This window comes from Anoplopoma fimbria, chromosome 20 (assembly GCF_027596085.1).
Source record: "Anoplopoma fimbria isolate UVic2021 breed Golden Eagle Sablefish chromosome 20, Afim_UVic_2022, whole genome shotgun sequence".
Lineage (NCBI taxonomy): Eukaryota > Metazoa > Chordata > Actinopteri > Perciformes > Anoplopomatidae > Anoplopoma > Anoplopoma fimbria.
In genome coordinates this window covers 9,051,214-9,071,340 of record NC_072468.1, presented here as the reverse complement: position 1 = coordinate 9,071,340, position 20,127 = coordinate 9,051,214, and the positions used below count along the sequence as shown (strand labels likewise).

Sequence of the window (20,127 nt, the reverse complement as noted above, 5' to 3'; positions counted from 1 at the left end):
TATGAACGTAGTAGCTTTGTGGTCCTACTTTACTTCATGAATAGTGTATATTAACAGAAAGGAAACCATATCAACCCTTCTACTGCCTAACAGACATCAGAGAAGTGACAAAAATACACAACAATAAAAAAAGTCAATTTAATGACAAAGAGGCACAATGATCCAGAAAAAATAAGTTAAGATTGTGATGGAGCTTGAACACAAGGCAGCCATATCAGTGGACATATTGGGGGTCAAGTGTAGATGAAGCTGGAATGGAATAGAGGACATACACTAATCTACGAATGACCACAAATGCAGATAAAAGATTTCTCCTACCTTGGGAAAAGACCTTTCCAGTGCAGATAGACATTCTGAACAGCACTTTGTTTGAAGCATCATCAGCCTCTACCCTGTTTCTCAAACCTCTAGGCTGCCACCCATGATTGTGTGTGTGTGTGTGTGGGACAGAGATAAGACAAGTTTTTTTTTTTCTGTTCAGGGGCGGTCAACTGTATCCGTTCCAGAAACTAAACTAGGTAATTCAAGGCAGAGCAGGTCTCACCTGAATCTGGAAGTAAGATATTATCCTCAGGGCCAGTGAGAGCTGACCCGCTCAGGCTGGAACACAGCATGGTTATCCTGTCTCATTACCAGAGCCACTACTCTTACATTTAGCCTCGTTAACCGCTCTGGATGAACATCCAGCAGCCCGCTGAGGATTCACGGGTTAATTGTGGCTCGTGTCAGAACTTGGACCTGGCCAGCTCAATAATGGGCTGCAGTTTATTGGCTTGCCGAGCTGTCTCTGTGTGTGTGTGTGTGTGTGTGTGTGTGTGTGTGTGTGTGTGTGTGTGTGTGTGTGTGTGTGTGTGTGTGTGTGTGTGTGTGTGTGTGTGTGTGTGTGTGTGATTCTGGTGCTTGTGCATGTTCCTGTGTGTGTGCTGCCTGTCTTCAGGTATTGGCTTTGGTGTTGACCCGGGTCAGCGCTGCCTCTCCTTGCTGTCCGTATTGACAGGCGTCAGACTCCAGGGAGGAGTCCGAGGTCTGGAGGCCCCTCCGTACGCTGGAGACGCACACCTTGGCTCACACCTCCACACACTGACATGCACACATCTTTTGTGGCATGAAAACTCACACATTCAACCCTCCGCCTACGTGAACACTCTTGACCCCCCACCCCCCAACCCCTCAGCCTGGCCCCCAAAATCCCCTCCAGCTCTATTTGTCACCACCAGCCCTTCATCATCAGCCCTTTGGGGTTATCTACCTACCTATTCATCCTCCTCTCAGTCCATCTATCGACTGATACATTGACCCAGGACCCCTCTGACCTCTGTACCCCCCCCCCCCCCCCCCATGACAGCCCTACCCCATGCTAAACCCCCCATGCCCCCTTCTCACCTATTGGATTCCAGCCAAGATACCTACACAACCCCCATCCATGGACATTAGGTATGCTGCTGATACAGGACATGTGTCAGATATCTGCAGGGCAATTGTGTGTGACAACTATTGGTATGGTTGGTTTTTCTTTTTTCATGTATTTTAGGGGGTGTCTTTAATTTTCTGTCCGATCACAAGAATTTGGCGACACACATAAAAGCCGCCCCCACCCATCACCGCTGCTGTCCCTGTCGCGTTAATTCCTCGTCAGCAACTTTGTAGATTTATCTTTAGCTCGCACACACACACACCGATGCTTCAAGATGCACACACACAGAAGATAAGGATCTTCAGAGTGCAAAGCCTTGCCTCAGTTTATCTCCAACTATGTATCCGACACAGAAGGAATCTGTATCTCTATAGCATGCAGGTGTGTGTGTGTGTGTGTGTGTGTGTGTGTGTGTGTGTGTGTGTGTGTGTGTGTGTGTGTGTGTGTGTGTGTGTGTGTGTGTGTGTGTGTGTGTGTGTGTGTGTGTGTGTGAGTGTCTCTAATTCTTGCCAAAAAAACAAAACAAAACCCAAGGTCCCAACTTGTTGTTCCAAGATTTAAACCTAACCAAAGCCTGGTGGGCAACTTTGTGATGAACTTTGTGGATGTCAAAACGCTCAATTAAGTTAAATTCAAGATCAAAATTAAGCTCAATTTATTAATTGTTTAATCTTTTGAATTTAAGAAAATAGGGAAACATCATTCACAAGTTGCTAGAGCTTGAAGGGATGTCTTCCAATATTTAGTTTTGGCCTACCAAGATACCAAAACTCAAAGTAGTCAGGTATCTGGCATAAGAGGCTGCACTTGCAATTTGTGAAGTAGAATTTTTTTTTTAAATGAAAAAAATGAAATGAAATGAAAATCATTTCAGCTTAAGTCACGATGGTTTTCAACTTGAATTTCTAAATCGAAGCAGATTGCTGCACCAAAGAAACGCATGTAATTAATTTGGCTTTCAGATCCATGATGTGACATGACTCAATTGATATCTATTGATTTTGGCCCCAACTTTCGCTGTTGTAAATTGTGTGACCGTAACGTAGCAACCAGGTGCCAGGTCGTTAGGGCACATCCAAGAGTAAGCTATGAAAATGGCCCACAAATGTAACAGAGCAAAGGGACGAGGCCCGTTCCAAAAAGAGAGTGGATCTGGTGTTTGTCTTCACCGTAACCCTAACCTCGGTCAGGGGGTGTGACCTTATGGTGTCGTAAAGCCTGTGGAGGAAAGGCCAACTTTTAATGTTGTGTTTACAAACCACCAACCAAAAGAAATCCTACTCATTGTGCCTTTTTGAAGCAATTAAAAATGGTAAAATGTGTTGAAAACACAAGTAGCGATTTGACTCAGTTGTAATGTAATGCTGAGCTCCTTTAGCTGCATGTCCCCCTGTTAAAGTTAGAATAGCATCAGAGTATGTATATCATATCATGATTTAGTGATGACGAATGGACTTTCCTGAACACTTTTATGCTCATTTAAATGTATTTTAAGAGTGCTGTTAGCCAGAAGAAGTAGTCTGACTTTGACAGCTTGGTTTTTATTGAAGTCTTTGCTACAGCAAAGTCGGTGTGCTTGTGCAGTGCTGAAGTGTGTGTAACTCCGGTCCTTGGGCTGTGTGTTAGGAACAATAGGCCGAGGAGCCGTACTGGAGAGCTACCTGTATTTATGACCCTGCTGTTGCCTCAATGCTGCTTAAAACACGTGCTGGAATGAGTGATGGAGAGCATGTGTGTTGTCGGTGTTTATGGCTCTTTTGGAGAGTCTGAATAATGTCTAGCTGTAGTTTAAAATGCTACTGGCTTCGACTAAATGAGACATCTCGGTGCACACGTGAGACTGTGAGTCTGATTGAGCCTGCGTAGGTGTAAACCATTGTGCATTTCTGTCTCGCTTTCTTACAATATGTTTTCTCAGAATTATCTCTTTTTCTTATCTCACATCTCAACCACCCACCTACACACACACACAAACCCACACCACCACCATCTCTGTTGACAGGGTAAATTGTATGAAAAGCTTTTAAGGCAATTAGTGGATTGAGCTGGAGCCTTTCTTCCCATTCGCACTGTTCATTAGCAGCTCCTCCAGTCTCTGATATTACCATCACTCCAAGCTGGCATCAACACCACTCACTCCTTGCTTGTGTGTGTGTGTGTGTGTGTGTGTGTGTGTGTGTGTGTGTGTGTGTGTGTGTGTGTGTGTGTGTGTGTGTGTGTGTGTGTGTGTGTGTGTGTGTGTGTGTGTGTGTGTGCGCGTGCTTGTGTGCAGATGTTTTTCTGCGCGTCTGCCTGTGTGTATTTTACATATCTCCTCGCTGAAGCACAATTTCAAAGCACACAATTGTCAGAAAATAGATCCTCGCCACCCTGCCATTCTGTCTATTTTAATCCATTTCAATAAAAGCTCAAAAGAGGAAAATCCAATGAGACACCCCAAAAATGTATCGTGCCCATCATTGCACTTCTAGCTTGATTATTTTTCCCGATTAATGATCATCTGTCAGCCTCTGTCTTCATTTAGTGTTCTCCAGAGTGTGTTTTTAAATGCCACGGCAGAGCATCCAAAGTGGTGCTCGTGATGACATCACACCTTGCTGTTGTGCGTTCCATAAACTGTAAATGAGTCAGTCCTTGCAAATGACAACACTTGACTTGCTGGCATACACTTGTGATATTTTAATCCAAAAAGTCACAAATTCAGCAAAGCTAGTTTTGCCATTTGCCTGACATGGATTTTTGTAAAGGCTGTAGAAAAACTTATTTTATAGTGACCTCATCTGAAAACAACTGAAGGCCTTTTTGCTCAATGTTTCTTTTTTTTGTGCTTATTTCTTTGTGTCTGTATTGGTTGCATTATGTCATACTCCTCTTCCTCTCATTAACATCCCACCTAACATGATGAACACTTCAACTGGGTGAGATACAATCAGAAAAGTTTGCTTTTTAAAAACTATGCAACACAGTCTGTCTGTACCAGAAGGAAGCTTGGATTTAGTGTGTTATCCTTAGGCTCTGCTTCCTAATCACCACTAAGTAGCACATACTGTAGCCTAGTAATGAATGAGTGTGTGAGAGAATGTTCTAGATCTATGACCTATCTTGTATCTGAATATGATTTGGAAAAAATCTTTTCAACAATCCCCAAACAGAAAGCCTCGACAGTGACTGTTTTTATTGTTAGATCTACTACTACTGAATATATGATTCTCAGGTCATTTAATCTCCCTAGTATATATTTTTCTTTAAGTAGACGAGAATCTGAATTATTCTCCAGCGTCTTTCAAGTCTTTGAAAGCAGTGCCTCTGATGTTGTCAGGTCAGTTTGCTTTAGATGACTGTGTTCCATATGAGAGAATAAAGACTATAATATAGATTTTATAAATGGAATAGAGTGAATAAGTCGTCGCTCAGACTCTTAAATGAATGTATTTATTAAAGTTCTAGTACATAGAGAGAATCTGTTTACTAATCCCCCTACCCAACAACCTAGTTATAGAAAAACTACAGTAACAATAAGATCATAACGAGGGGCTTCATGGCTCTTCTCAGCTATCTTGTTTTACATTACATTACATTACATTACAGTCATTTAGCAGACGCTTTTATCCAAAGCGACTTACAATCAGTAGTATATTACATATCATTCACCCATTCACACACTGATGACAGGCTACCATGCAAGGTGCCACCATCAGACTCTAACTAACATTCATGCAACATCCAGTCCACACCGATGGCAAGCCTTCAGGAGCAACTTGGGGTTAAGTGTCTTGCCCAAGGACACATTGAGACACCCCAAGGTCTTCTTATCTTTACCAATGGAAAGTCTGAACCTCCTCTCACGTCAAAGGTTGCAGTGCCCCTTTATTAAACAGATAATTGAACAGTGATTCAGCAATTTAACATATACAGTGCAGTCATTTTCTCTAACAATTACCTAATAAAAAAACAGGTAGAAATGTATTTTACCTTCGAATTTTCCATGGATGTCTTTGAGTTTCAGCTAATTTATATCTGTATATTTGTCTGCTGTGTCCTCGACTTTGTTATCCGTGTGTGTGTGTGTGTGTGTGTTTGTGTGTGTTAGAGAGAGAGTTAATTATGTGGAACACTAGAGCGTCCCTAGCTTTGAAGAGGGGAGAACCAAGAGCCGTACATTATTGATGAGTGACACACATTGCCGACATAGTCACAAACACAAACACTCATGCACATTCATCTCTACATGCACCATTTGTGTGCACACAACCTCAAATGTGCGCACACACACACACACACACGCGCACACACACATAAATACTGTATACATTTGGCAGTGATACTTCCTCCAGCCCCAGAGTATTTAGCAGCGGTAGCTGACATACTTGCGGTACCTGCTATACGTTCATATCTCTCTCTGGTCCATATGGGACTGTCATTGGCCCTGTACACTACATTATTTAGCAGACGGAGTATTTGATCCCACAGCTAGAGCTAATCTCAGTCCATCATTAATGCTGAATTTGGCTGGAACCAGAGCACGCCTTCATTACTGTATTACTCACACACACTCAGATGTGCGCACACGGCGTGCATGCACACACAGATTACGTCCCTAATTATGATCTTCCATGTAAGAGTCCGTAAATTAATCATAACATGTTTATTTCCTCAGTCTGACTGTGCTGGTTTAGTTATGGCAACAAAACAGATTTTCTTCTCCAGCGAATCTTCACAAATTCAAACCAGTGCTTCAGTTGCGTTGCTCACAGCGTGTCTTTTTACCGTTTCTCCCTGCAGAGTGAACAGCCAATACAACTGTTTCTTCAAATATTAGGGACTTGGAAGAAATACAAAAATATAAGAAAGAGAATAACATCAAGACATTTTGATGCCCATCATTTTGATTTATCTTGCTATAGTTGAGTTAGGGTTCTGGTTCCAAAAATATTCACTTCATCGTTTTAATTGTTACTGCGATATGAATGAAATTTTAACAGGGGGAGATTTGATGTGACGCCATCAGCTAGAACAGTCTTTGATGAGTACAGACACCGGCTAACAGAGATCACTTTAATTTTTATGACATCATCCTTGTTTCATTATGCCCAGTTATCGATTTACTTTTAGATTTAACATGAATTATCCACAGCTGACATCACAGATCACCAGGAAAAGCAGCTAGTTCTGGAAGTATTTTTTACCACTGTTTACTCCCAGACCTCTCATCAAGCTCATTTTCAGCGGCATCAAGCAGTGGTACTCTGACTGAATGTACCTTAACCTCCCATCACCTGGCGACAGACAAAGCTAGCCATTAGCAGGAGAACATAGTGGAGCCTTTAGCATCTACAGAGACAGATATTTTCTTCAGGAGTTGGTGGAGAACAAAACTGAACTCAAAGGAGTGTGACAATTTCACAAAACGTCAAATGGATGCTGATGTTGCTCTGTCTGCTGGAGGTGTGAATTAGGGGTAATTTGCCAAAATGTTCACCATATCACATTATCAGCTTGTTCCGTTGCTCCCAAGTGGCCAACATAAAAAAACAATTAACACTGCTTTAAAGATATCATCTGTGTTTCTCAACACGGAAACTCAGCGGTTTCCTGGACGGTTTAACAATGCTGTAGGGTTATGCCATGGTCATCAGTTTTTATTAATTATAATAAATTAATAATAGATTTCAACTTTGTCTCTGAGAAATCATATTTTTTTGTCAGCTTGGCTACAGGGTGCCTCTAATCTCAGCCTCAGCTGCTGTTGCTATGGAGAAGTAGCCTATCACAGGTGTGAATCGGAGCTGTATCAAATTCAGAACGCTACGTGATTGCAATGGCATAGCACTGCACCATAGTATCCTAATTCATTTAAAGTTGACCCTGAATCTAAAAGGGGAGCTGATATATGTTTCTACAAAGTTTCACCTCTGGTTTAGCTTGGCTCAGCGGTGCACGTTAGGTTCTAATCTCAATGACTTGATATATTTTAGAGGCGTAGTTCTCTCCATGTGTTTTCACCTACCTAGTTGCCTTTTAATTGTTTTGTACTGATAATTCCACCAGGTGAGTTTCATGTTCATTTAAACCTTGGATGTGCTCTAAATACCCATCACCTCATGTTGTTTTTGCTGAAAACGAACGTGACTTTTGCTTCCACACGACTGAAATAATTCCCGCCACTTCTTGAGCCCTGTTTTCCCTGAAGAGAACCAATCGCTCCCCAAAAGTCTCCTGCTGGCATCTAATGATCCCACATTTTATAATGTAGGAAATGAGCTCAGAAGCACTCACTCTTTGTCATATTCTAGTTTTCTTCTCCAGCTCAATATTTGCTCACACAGTCAGTGCAGACTGGGGACACATTGTTTTTTTATGGAGGCATATTATTGTTTTATTGGGATCAAGGGTCAAGCGCCTATGCTCTAGGCTCCGGCTCCAAATCGATGGTGCATGGAAGAGCCCAAGGAGCACAAATATTGATTAATGAATATGCGTAAATCTCATGTCACACTACATCTCTCTCCCTCACACACACTCACATACACTCACATATGAGAATAATCACACATGTATCTATCCACACGCAGACTCATACGGCTATACATGCATGCACACACTCATTGCCACCTGCTTAGACTGACATAAATAAATAAGCTACAATAGATAGTATGTAGTGATGGCTGTTGGTATGTGTTTGTGTGTGTCATTGCCTTTGTGGTTACGGTCCATTTCCCAATTCATGTACAGACAGTTAGAGACTCTGGGTATCATGCTGGTGCTATTGACCTTTTCCCTCCAGCAGCCAGAGATCACTTTACATCAAACCTGGCCTTCTTTGCTGCCAACCGTTGCTCGTTTTATGAAATTTTAACCTCTAAACGCCTCCCAAAGCAACAACACCTTCATATGATTCCACTTGTGTTATTTATACGTTAGCTTATTTCTTTGACAAATCAGCTTCAGCAGCTAATAAGCCCATCCTTCTGTTATGTAATGCGGTGATGGAGCATCCATGCAAAACACAAACAGAAGATGATTTAAAGGTACTCCGTGTCCCATCTTTAAACATAATTATACCGTTAATAGTGATACCCCGGTGCAATTACAGTAAACAAATGAGGCCATGGACTATATGATTCGTGCTCTAGATCACGCTTCATCTTTTAGAGAAACACATAACAGTTGCTCATGTTAACATTTATTTTTCCACAGGGATGAAAGTTCAGACACCAGCTTTTCAGTGAGATACATAAGACGGAGAATTAGAGCCATTGTAGGTAAAAAATAACAAATTATGGATCTGAGGGAGGGAGGTAATGGTCCGAGAAGAAAACATGGATGTTCATTTAGATTTAAGTGGTACATGTTTGGTTAAAAAAATCAAAAAATGATGATAAAAAATGTAATATTCTTATTAGAAAGTCATATATCATATATAAAAATGATTATTATTTAAATCTACAATGGCCCTAATATACCATTGCAGATTCACCAATGTTATTGTCAGTATTAATATTTATCATAATTCAGTTAAGATGTAGTGGAAGATGTAGTCACGGCACACTATTAAACACCACTGTAATCAAAAGAAATAGACATTTCAAGTGTGAGTAAAAACTTTAATGAAATATTTCATTTTTTTTAAAGGTCTTGTGAATTGAAAACACACTGTGATGCTATTGTTTATCTGTCATTGAATGTGCCAATAATTTATTGAAATACAAGACATAGTTTCATGTCACGAGGGGTCAAAAGAAAAGCAACATGCCTGATGTGGAAGTAAACCCTTTACCGATACAGGTAACAGCAGGAGATAAAGAAAACTCAGTAAGGCTGATATGATCCTTTAATCCTTCCCCCTCAGCTGTAGCCTTTGGCCTGTAGCAAGGACAAAATCCCTCTCCACCTTTCCACTTCCTATCAACATGATGACATCAACTATTCGGCTCCTCTTGACTTATTGAAAAAGGAGACTGACTACTGAGGCCCCTGTGGAGCGTCTGAAGTCAAAGCTGCTGACCTCCTCACATCCAGAGCTGCTCGGCAGATGAGACGCATTTAGAATCTCTCTCTCTCTCTTTACCCTTTTGTTTCAAAACAAGAGCGAGGCGAGCATCGTGGAGGGTATTTAAGGCCCCTCACTCCCCGTCTTTGTCTTTTGCTCTTTTTATCGCCTGCCTATCTCTCACTCTCTCTCGCCGTCACCCGTCTCACTAAACTGGGGTGACATGACCAGTCCTGGGTTGCCATGGTGACAGTCCCACTGGTATGGCGCTCAACGGGTCCGCGTATGTGCGTGTGAATGTGTAGTTCTGTGTTCTCAGGGGGTGTGAGTTGCAGAGTGGCAGGGATGTGTGTAGTTATGTGTGTATAGTGGGCCTGTCAGTGTGTGTGTGTGTGTGTGTGTGTGTGTGTGTGTGTGTGTGTGTGCAGGCGTGTTGTGTTGCGGCCTCCTGCAGATGTTCTCTGGCCCTAGTTCCTCCTGCCAGCTGCTCACACACACACACACACACACACACACACACACACACACACACACACACACACACACACACACACACACAAACACACTCCTCTTAATTAAGAGCCCTGTGCCATGGTGGGCGACTCTACGGGGGCACGATGGCTCTCACAGCACACACACACACACACACACACACACACACACACACACACACACAGACTCCCACATGCACACTAGAAGTGTTCAACACAGCGTGTCTGTTTTCTGTTTTTGTGTGTGTGTGTGTGTGTGTGTGTGTGTGTGTGTGTGTGTGTGTGTGTGTGTGTGTGTGTGTGTGTGTGTGTTTGTGTGTGTGTGTGTGTGGGGAGACGATCCACTGGTGTTGCCCTTGAAGCCCTGTGGTCGCCATAGTGGTGGTACTGGTAGGTAAACAAGCAGCTAATCAGGCCTGTGTGTCTAATCCACACACTCCTCCAGACACCACAGGCAGGGCTACTGACACCAACACACTCTCTCGTTGTGTTCAGCGGACATTGAGAGGAGGAGGAGGAGGAAGAAGAGGAGGAATAGGAGGGAGTTGGGACAGTTTGAAGAAGAGGAAGATCAAGAGAAGCAGCCAGGATTTGGTTCGAGATGGGGGCAAGACAGAGGAGGAGGTAAAAGTGGAGTTGGAACTGCCTAAGTAGACGGAGGAGAGAGTGGGAATTTTGGAGGTAGATCATATCAGGAGGTCGATCAAGTCGTTAAAGGAGGAGGAACGAGTGTGCAGAGGCAGGACGCCTGAATTCATATGTATACTTGGATTTTGTCCAAGTGTTTTTGCAAATGAGGGTGTTTAGACATTAGCAATGTGTGACAAAGATCACAGCTCCCTCATTCATTACAGTGACACCACTGTGTTTATGCTGTGGCGATGCCAACCCAGAGACGCTCTATCAAAGCAGTCCAGGAATACTATGGAACGTCATTCAGCAACGCAGTGGGGGTGGCCGGTCAAATACATGTCAGCAACCATACTTGGTAGATGGAACAGGGTGATTCTCCTGGTTACAACACAATCATCTCAATTAAAGAGAGGCAAGAGAGGGGTAATGTCAATGCACCTGTGAAGAGTGAAGAGGGGCATTCCTGGGAGGTCAGTTTGAAGCTGAGTTGGTTGTAACGTTGGCTGGCGTACTTGTTATTCCAAATTCCACTTCAGAAGTTAGTGCTCTCGGAGAGCAAGTAGGCTAATGTCTTTCTACCAAAATATACCATTCAGTCTGTTTTCTATTTGATCTCTCAGTTGTTCGTGCGTCATGTGTTTTTTATTGTTTGATGAATTGTATTGTATGGTCACTTTAATTCATACTATATTATAGTGGATGCAATGTGCTTTAATATAATTTTGGACCCTGCTCTGCACTCTCTTGCGCCCCCTCTGACATTATTTTTGTAGCCGGGAGATAACATTAATTCTATGGTTCTATAGATTTGAACAATATCCTCATGCTGATGTCGACAGTAAACTGGAGTTCACATCCTCGTCATCTACTTCGCCCTGGTGAGTTTGCACCCCTGAGGTGCCAACCAACCAGAGTTTTAAATCCTGTGTCACAGTGTTATAAATGGCTGGTGTTTCTCACCGGTACCTGAAACAACACGCCCCCACTAACGCAGTCCCTTGCATTATTTTTTTTATGCAGTGTTGATTGCAGTCTGATTGCCTGGTTACAACGATTGCAGAAATGCAGACTCCTATTAGAAAATGTTCTTTTGGGGACACTGAAGAAGCCTTGTGGTAACTGTTACGTTCAGGGTTTGAGCATGGCCACTAAAGGGACATGATTAATCCGTTATTACAACCCACAAGTAAGATTAAGGATGAGTAGAAACAGTAAAAGATATATCAATAGATAGTTAGATAGATGAATAACTAGGTATACAGGATATAAACAGACAGGTAGATACAGTAGTTAAAAAGATATGCCCTACATTTATCAGTTTCTGTAGATAAATTAGTCTTTTTAAGTCTAATATAACTCCATTCTACTCATCCCACCACACAGACAGTACGCGGGTATATATTAAATATATAGACCGCATATTTATGGAATGTGTATAACACAAATGTTGGAAGCTTTTACATTTTTTTTTTTACTGTGGATAAATCCATTCATTTGTTTCAGCCCAGCTGTCGGAAAAATCACCTATGATTGATATTTTGCGTCTGTTTAAACAGGTTGTGTAATATACGTGATATTGAGTTTACATCTTAAAAAGGGGGATAGAGTCGCCAAGGGGTTAAAGAAGGATGTTAAGTTCACACTCTACTGGCTTTCCCTCTGTATGTTCTTCCATATTCTGCCCTCAGTCCCTCTTCCTTAATGTTTGTCTTAGTCTCATTGAGATTTACTGTCACTTAGTCCCGCTGCTCTTCATGTTCCTTATTATCTCTTTCTTACTCTGTTTTTTCCCTCTGGTCTCTTTTTAACCTCACCCATCCTTCTAATTTCTCTGCTCTCTCTCTCTCTCTCTCTCTCCCCATCTCCATCATTGTCTCCCCTTCCTCTCTTTCTTTCTCTCGCTCTCCTCCGCTCTGTCATCTCCTCTCCCCTTCTCCCTAACACACCCGGACACGACAGAACACCGCGGATAGTTAATAATTCTCTAATTTCCGCTCTTCACGGCGCGTGGAAGGTGTCGCAGATAACCTGATTTATCAGACGGCTATTAGAATGTGAATCAGGGGCATTAAAGCAATGGACATTAACGTGCACATTGTTTAAACAACGCCCTGGGACTAATGGATTTCAAAATGAATTTGTCAACAGCGTCCTTCGTGAATCTAATTAGTCAAATGAGAGCAAAGCAGTTAAGGAGACCAGAGGACGAGTTGGAAGCAGGAAGTCGTATACACAGACACACTGCAGCTATGAATTCTCTTGATGGAGAACCGTACACTGGGTTCTGCGACTAAGATGTGTGTCGAGCAATGCTGATGGAGACGAACGGGATTAACAGTGGAAGTGTCAACTACTGAGGGAAAATCACCTCTTTTCTCCCAAAGGGTTCTTCATATTATGAAAAATTAACAACTTATTAGACATGCTGAATAATGCCGAGTGTATATCACTGGAGCAGTGTCAGTTCTGGGACTGATATTTACTATTGTTGCCTGTCCTTACATTTTTCAAGATTTCTCAACATCCCAATGATTGAATGGTTACAAGCAGAAGAAACAGAGAGGATGATAGTTTTCGGAGGAAGTCAGTACATTTATCTGTGGCACTTACACACATAACAAACATAACACAGGAACATCATAGGAAGGAAATGGTCCATAGATTATAAGTAAAGTAAGTAAAGTTTTCTGTCAGCATGATATTTAAAAAAATGAAGCCGATGATATTTTTTATTATCATCATATCACATGAAGAGACTGATAGCAACCAATAATAGTTGTTACAGAGAAAATACATTGCTCTGTTACTGTACTCACATTTGCACCAAGCGAGTATTAATCCGCAGATGAAAATAGTCCCAACAAAAACACTATAAAATCTTATTTAAGTGAGATTTTTGTTTATTTATCCAGAGGAGCGTGATTTTTTTTTTTTCTAATAAGACAGGTTGCTGTTAAATAAAATAAAAAACTGAGCACCTGAATATATTATACGGTATTTCTGTACATGAAACAAACTCTACTGTAAAGTTCGAGTCATGAATCAGTAATTTGCTGCGGTGGACTAGAATGGTCGACCTGACGGATCAGACCTCACTGTCATCTCTACTGTAGGCCTGCCCTCCTGGATCTGTGCATGTAGGCGTGTGGCACTTGGCAAAATGTCACTTGTGTGTTGAGTAACAAGAAGTTTCAAGTTGTGCTCACTGACTGGAAGCAAAATGTTTAACTTACAGGTAACGTTTTGATTATGAACATCACAAGTAATAACAGTAATGTATCGGCTGAAAGCTCACTGAAACCCACACGCAGTAGAAAAACAAAGATGTCTCTCCAAAGTGGAGATCTCCATTGGAGGTAGCGTTTCAATGAACTTAAGTCCCAATGCACACACACTTCCTCTGCCACCTCCAGCTCCGTGTCTGGGTCCACAGCAGGAGGAGAGCTGGCCACTGGGCAGACAGGGCAGCGGGGTGTGGTGGGGGGGCGGAGGATGCGTACAGCTTGAATACTAATGTCCCACTTTAGAAGTCCACCTCTCCCCCACCCCCACCCTCTGCTCCATCCCCATCTCTCCCTGCGTCTTATCCTCACCGACGATTCCCTTCAGTCCTCTCTTTTATGCCATGTCTCGTTTATATTTTTTCCCACCTCCTCCACCACTCCAAACGGTAATTTTCTCCATCTCTCCTCTTCCTCCAACTTGTCTTCTCTGTCTTCTTACTCCTTCCTACCTTCCTCTCCGTGCCATGCAGGCTTTCCATCACCCACGCTCCCTCTACATCCTTGTATCAAACCTTCCGCCCCACATCACTCATCAAACTTCTCTCTCTCTCTCTCTCTCTCTCTCTCTCTCTCACTTCTTTAAGCCACACAAACACAGGTACACACACATCCTCAACAAAGCCAGCTAATTACAGGCAAGTGTTCACTCTAGCCCTTCTTAAATACTGAGCTGATTAATGAGACGGAGGTGTAGGGCCAGGAAGTCTCACCCCTCGGCGGTTGGTGATACACACCAGACTCTCTCACGCACACACACCTAAACACATTTCCTTTTCATTTTCACACTTGCAGGTTCAAATTATAAGCCATGTACAGCTTCATTGCAGAAATATTGTTATAATTTTTTTATGGCTTACCTCCTCCCTTCTCCTTCTCCAACCTTTCAGTAGCAGAGGCAGCCTGCTGCTGATTATTGCTATATATTTTTTGTACAGTAACTCCTACTGAGGAGAGGTAAGCGGCGAAAGCCAGCCGGGGGGCCCCAGGTGTAGCGGGGGGCCTCCTCTGAAGTGATGTCGGCTCATTGTCTCAGCGGCGGCTCAGGCACGACTCACCGTCAGCTCAAAATGGCCTCCGACACATCTCTATGGCTGATTTGTGTGTGTGTTTGACCCTGAGGACCGGCGTGAATGCTGCAGGAGCAAGGAGATAGAGTGCAGCTGCTGCCGCTGAATGCTGACACACATGCAGAGCGGCAAACGGGCACACACACACACACCCGCACAATCACAATCTAGACTGGGTCAGCCAGGTTCAAAGCATTTGTATTCATGGAGGGTTTTGCATTGGCTCCACCACCTACAGTGTTTCATCTTTCTGTGGGACGTGGCTCTCTACTTTCACACTCACAAGACCTTGGACTGTGTTGGAGTGGGTTTATGGTTGTATTTATGGCAGCATGGTGCTACCTGAGTGAATGCACCTGGTTGAATGCATTTTTTCCACTCAGATATTCCTTGTAAATACTTGAAGGTGGAGTTCTTGATGCTCAAATTGACCCCTGTGACACACCACCTGTGAGCATACATATGCCCATACTGTGCGCATGTCAATCCTGATCCAAGTACACATCTGTCTGCCGCAGAGAAGCATGCAAAGACAGATGTAGGTGCCAAGCTATTAAGATATTCCTATAACTACAGACCCCTATCAAATTTACCTTTCATAGGATAAATAATTGAGCAAATTGTTTTATAGACAACTTTATCAATTTTGAAACAGTTCTGACATATTTTTTATTAAGACTCACATGATATCCAAAAGATTTTTCCCAATGTTGCACTTCTAATTTAGGTCCTAAATGACTTTCGAATGACTGAGGCAAAAAATGTCTATTCATTATAGATCTCACCTCTGCTTTGACATAGTTGAACACAATGTATTATTGAAAAACCGAGTCGGGCTCTTGGGTACTGTCTTGTTATGGTGCAGGTCCTATTTGTAAAATCTTGCAAGAAATGGTTATTATTTGGGGGTACAGTACCAGAGTGACACACTCTGTCTAAGGGGGGTGTCCTTCCTCTCCCTCTGTTACCGCTCCATTCTCCCCTCCATCCTTTCCTTGCTTACTTGTTCCCTCCTGACTAGCTCAACGTTAATTTCCAAAGAAGTGTCCATTGCAAACTTGCAGAATGGATGGTGTCGCCTTTTAAACGCTGAGGTGACTCCGTGTGATCGTCTTTGTGTTATGTTATTACACAAACACACACACTCACAAACACACACACACACACACACATACACACACACACACACACACATACACACACACACAATGCACACTAAGGCGCCTTACTCATAATCAAGTTGAAACAACGATTAACTCTTAATAAAGCAGGCTTCTTTACCTCCTGCAGGCAAGTAATTCTTGTCACGTAACATCTGAGATCCACTGTTTGTAGAGCTACATTCATGTTCTGGGGGACGCTGACCCAGACAGTAAAAGATGTCCATGTCAAGAGGAGACTTAGTCCCTTATTCATATTTGATCACTTTTCTTTAAAAGCTTCAAAAGTTCTCCTTAATTTGTGATATAGCTTGTGTACACAGCTGTTAACTATGATTTGAATTTGGGATTATTAAAAGTAAAAAATTACAAATAACTTTCCTCATTTATCCTTAGCTGTATCTAAGCACTGAGGAAGTTTAAAAAATATGTTTCTCTGTCTCCGTGCCAGCAACAGATTTGGCCAGAGGAATTACGTTTTTGGGTTGTCACACTTATGGTGGTCCTAGGCCAAAGTCACTGTGACTTCACATCTGCACAATTCTCATTGACGCAATTCTAGGACTTTCTAATTCTTAGTTTCTAATATGACAAAATCATTACATTTTGGAATGAGATGGATGTAAACTGCAACTTAGGTGGAGGCATTCAACCGCAAGCTGGTAATTTGACTTTGTAAATCTTATGAACAGTCTCTTCAGTCAATCGAAGAACCAACCAACCAACCAGCCAACTAACAAACCAATCAATCATCTTCAATTACATTTTTTTTTATAGTTTTAAAGATGATAATGGTCACTTATGGACCACATGAAAAGTAACAAGCAGCATCAAAAAGAATTGTAGCTTCAAGATTGTAACCTGAAAAAGATCAATATTGGAGCAAAAGAGATGGAGTTGGAGCAGAGGAAATGAGAAAGTCTCCTGATTCAACTGATGATAAATTTGGAAGATTATAAAGGAAAACAGATCAGCCTGAGGGGGGATTTTGGAAAAGATATCTAACATTTCATAAATCTTTAATGAATCACTTCAATTCCATATGAAGACATCATGTTGGCCCATAGTGCAGCATCACTCAGTGCACCTCTTTAAATCAAAAGTATGCAAAAACCCGCTCAGCATCCTCACTTGGCCTTGTGTTCAGTGTCGAAATCCAACTTGGCTCAGGCGAGGAGGAAAGTTGGCCAGAGAGCCATTTCTCTTGGTCCCTTGAGAATAAGAAACCAAAAAACTATTAAAGCGCTCAGTATCAAATAGTGATCCATTTTTCTAATACCAAATCCTAGTTACTATTAACATAATGACTAAATTAATTCTAACTCTGAACTGTGTCTCAGTAAATGGAGACCATGAGATGTTGATGAAAGCGGTAGAAAAAATGCAAGTTTAACACACTTATCACAAGAAATAAAAAAATGTAAACGTGGAACACACTTCAGTTTGATTCCCTGCATCAGTAACTCAAACTAGGCTTAAAACACAACAAAATAAGTAGAAATTTCATCAAACTGCATGTTTAGGACAAAACCAAACTAACCATCCAGCAAAGGAGGAAGTGTGTCTAAAGAAGATTCAAAGTGGTGGTCGAGGAGTGGTCATCAGTGGTTCTGTAGAGACATAGCAGGCTGACCTGGCATCACATGGCACGGCAGGGCAGCCTCCTCTGAGGCTTCACCCGCCCGGTGCTCCATCCCACCGGAGCTCAACACAATCAGGCCTCAACGGCAAAACCAACTGCAGGTTACCATGACAACCCGGAGGCACTGCCTGCATGGGACAAAGGCTGGCAGGTCCTGTGTGTGTGTGTGTGTGTGTGTGTGTGTGTGTGTGTGTGTGTGTGTGTGTGTGTGTGTGTGTGTGTGTGTGTGTGTGTGTGTGTGTGTGTGTGTGTGTGATTGGGGAGAGAGAGAGAGAGAGAGTGAGTGATGTCTGGCAGAGCAGGCGCGGCCCTCCTGGGGCCCTCATTCGTTTGTCTCTCGCTGAGACCACAGGAGCCCTGATGCAGCAGAGGATGGAGGAGGAGGAGGTGGTGGTTGGGGTGAAGAGAGGGGGAGGACGGCGAGGGGGCAAGTGAAAGAAAGGCAACTGATGCGGAAAGGGAGGATGATAAAAAAAAGATGCAGGAAAAGGTGAACATGTAGAGTAAAGGAAATATTAATAAATAAAAAAGAGTGGGTGGAAATTAAAAACATTTGAAATTTGCGGGAAGAGAGATTATTGTTCATTCACTCAACCATCAGTCATGTGCAGTACCTCACAGATCAGAACCTGGATCTTGACAAAACTTGCTTTTAAAAAAAGACCTCACCATTACATCTTGGCAAAATAATTACACCAATTAGTAGAGTACTCAAAATTTCAAGGTTTTAATAACCTGTCTAACGCACTGCAAGTTCAAATGACTCCAAACAGCTCTTACATGAATCCATGTAAAATAATGAAACAATTAGTGCACTTATGGTCTGATTGCACTGAAACATTAAAAATGTGGAGCTAATCTTTTTTAAACATCTTTGTCCAGAGGGCATCAAATGTTTCCTCCCAGTAACAACTACCAGATCACAGTTTTGTCTATTTTATAACGTTTCCTTTCTTTATTTGTCATTTTCAGGTGTCGATCACTCAAACAAGGACCTGAAGAAAAACTTTGTAAGTAAACTTAAAATTAGATTTTTGCACAATAACTGATCTCTACAAAATTGTATTTAAGCTAAAAAATGTTTCTAGCGATCTCAAGTACAGCAGATCTCAAGGATGGCTTTGCAATGTAATTTCTGATTCCCTAATCTTGTTATGAGGTTACAGTTTTCCATCACTGCTGTTTGGTTACGCACACATGCTTGGATTTTCATTAGAATGAAATCTGTGTATTGACTTTCTCTTAAACTGCCCAACTTCTCTATTACTTAAAAGCTGAGACAATAAAACGTTCATATAGCGATAAAGCAGTTTTAGTCTGTTAGGCTGGTGTTACACTGGCTCGCCATACAGCATATGTGGAGTGCCAGTGTTGTTTGCTCCAGCCTTGTCATTTATAATCCTATAGGCAGTTTGAAGCACACGGGCCAACTTGTACTTTGTCAGAGCAGATTGTCTGGCATGGATAAGCCTGACTGGAGAGAGAGAGATACATAATTGCTCTTGTACGGTTTGCTGCCAAGACATCCTCCTCCCGTTATGCCTATATACACTGGCAAACAAGTCCTTCAAACATGCTCCCTTTTATGAGGCACACATAAACCACGCAGACACAGTCACAGGCATCTCCTCAGTGACAGTGATGGCCGTCAGTCAGGAGAGGAACATGTTGACGGATTAATTCAAGTGCCAGTATCAAGAGTTGTTCATGGGATTCTTTCATTTCCTGTCATGTCACTGTGATATTTTGTTTTGAGTGTTAAACTGTGTTCCGTTTGTTTTCTGTGTGGATTACAGGAGGCCCTCGCCAGTTTTGACCTTCGTGCTTCACATGGTCTGTCACATGATCCCATGCCAGTTAGAGATGAGGAGAATAGGTAATGACTGTCGTCCTAGGTTTCTTTTCTTGGGAGAATAAATAAACTGCCTGAATACCAAAAACCCGAAAAAAAAAAGTGTAAAAAGTGTAAGAAATGGAGTAAACTGTGTATTAATGTGCCCTATTGTAAGATGCATAAATGTGCATATCTGAGTTAACAAGCTTACAGTTGTAACCTAACCCAGCGCTAGGCCTCTTAGCATTTCAATAGCCAACTGCATTTTGTGGGTTTAAAGGTTAAAATGTTTTAAACTCCTGGTTCATAAATTCAATTATATTTGTAAAATATCACAAATCACAAATTTATTGGTAGTTAGTTCTCAAACTCAACACCTTTTCTCCTGTATAAAAAGTGTAACATACCACATTTTTAAATTGTAACAACAGACCATAAATCTAATATGTCTTGTTTGTCTAACTATGCTAAGCTAAGCATTCAAACAGTGCTATATACAAATAAAAATGACCAAAAGTGTTAATTCAAATTCTTATCATTTACGGTTTTAAATGGTCCGTGGTGAATTTTTTAAAATCAACTAGAATACGACTTGAGCATCTTACTTATACA

At 41.9% G+C, this 20,127-nt stretch overlaps 1 protein-coding gene across 1 annotated transcript in view; it reads left to right on the top strand.

The window, feature by feature from the left end:
* LOC129109234 (neuroendocrine convertase 2-like) overlaps positions 1-20,127 on the top strand; it is a 162,069-nt gene that overhangs the window by 74,828 nt on the left and 67,114 nt on the right. Inside the window, 2 exon segments of the mRNA XM_054621256.1 lie at positions 18,654-18,691; positions 19,478-19,557. Of these exon segments, the coding sequence (XP_054477231.1) occupies positions 18,654-18,691; positions 19,478-19,557 (118 nt within the window).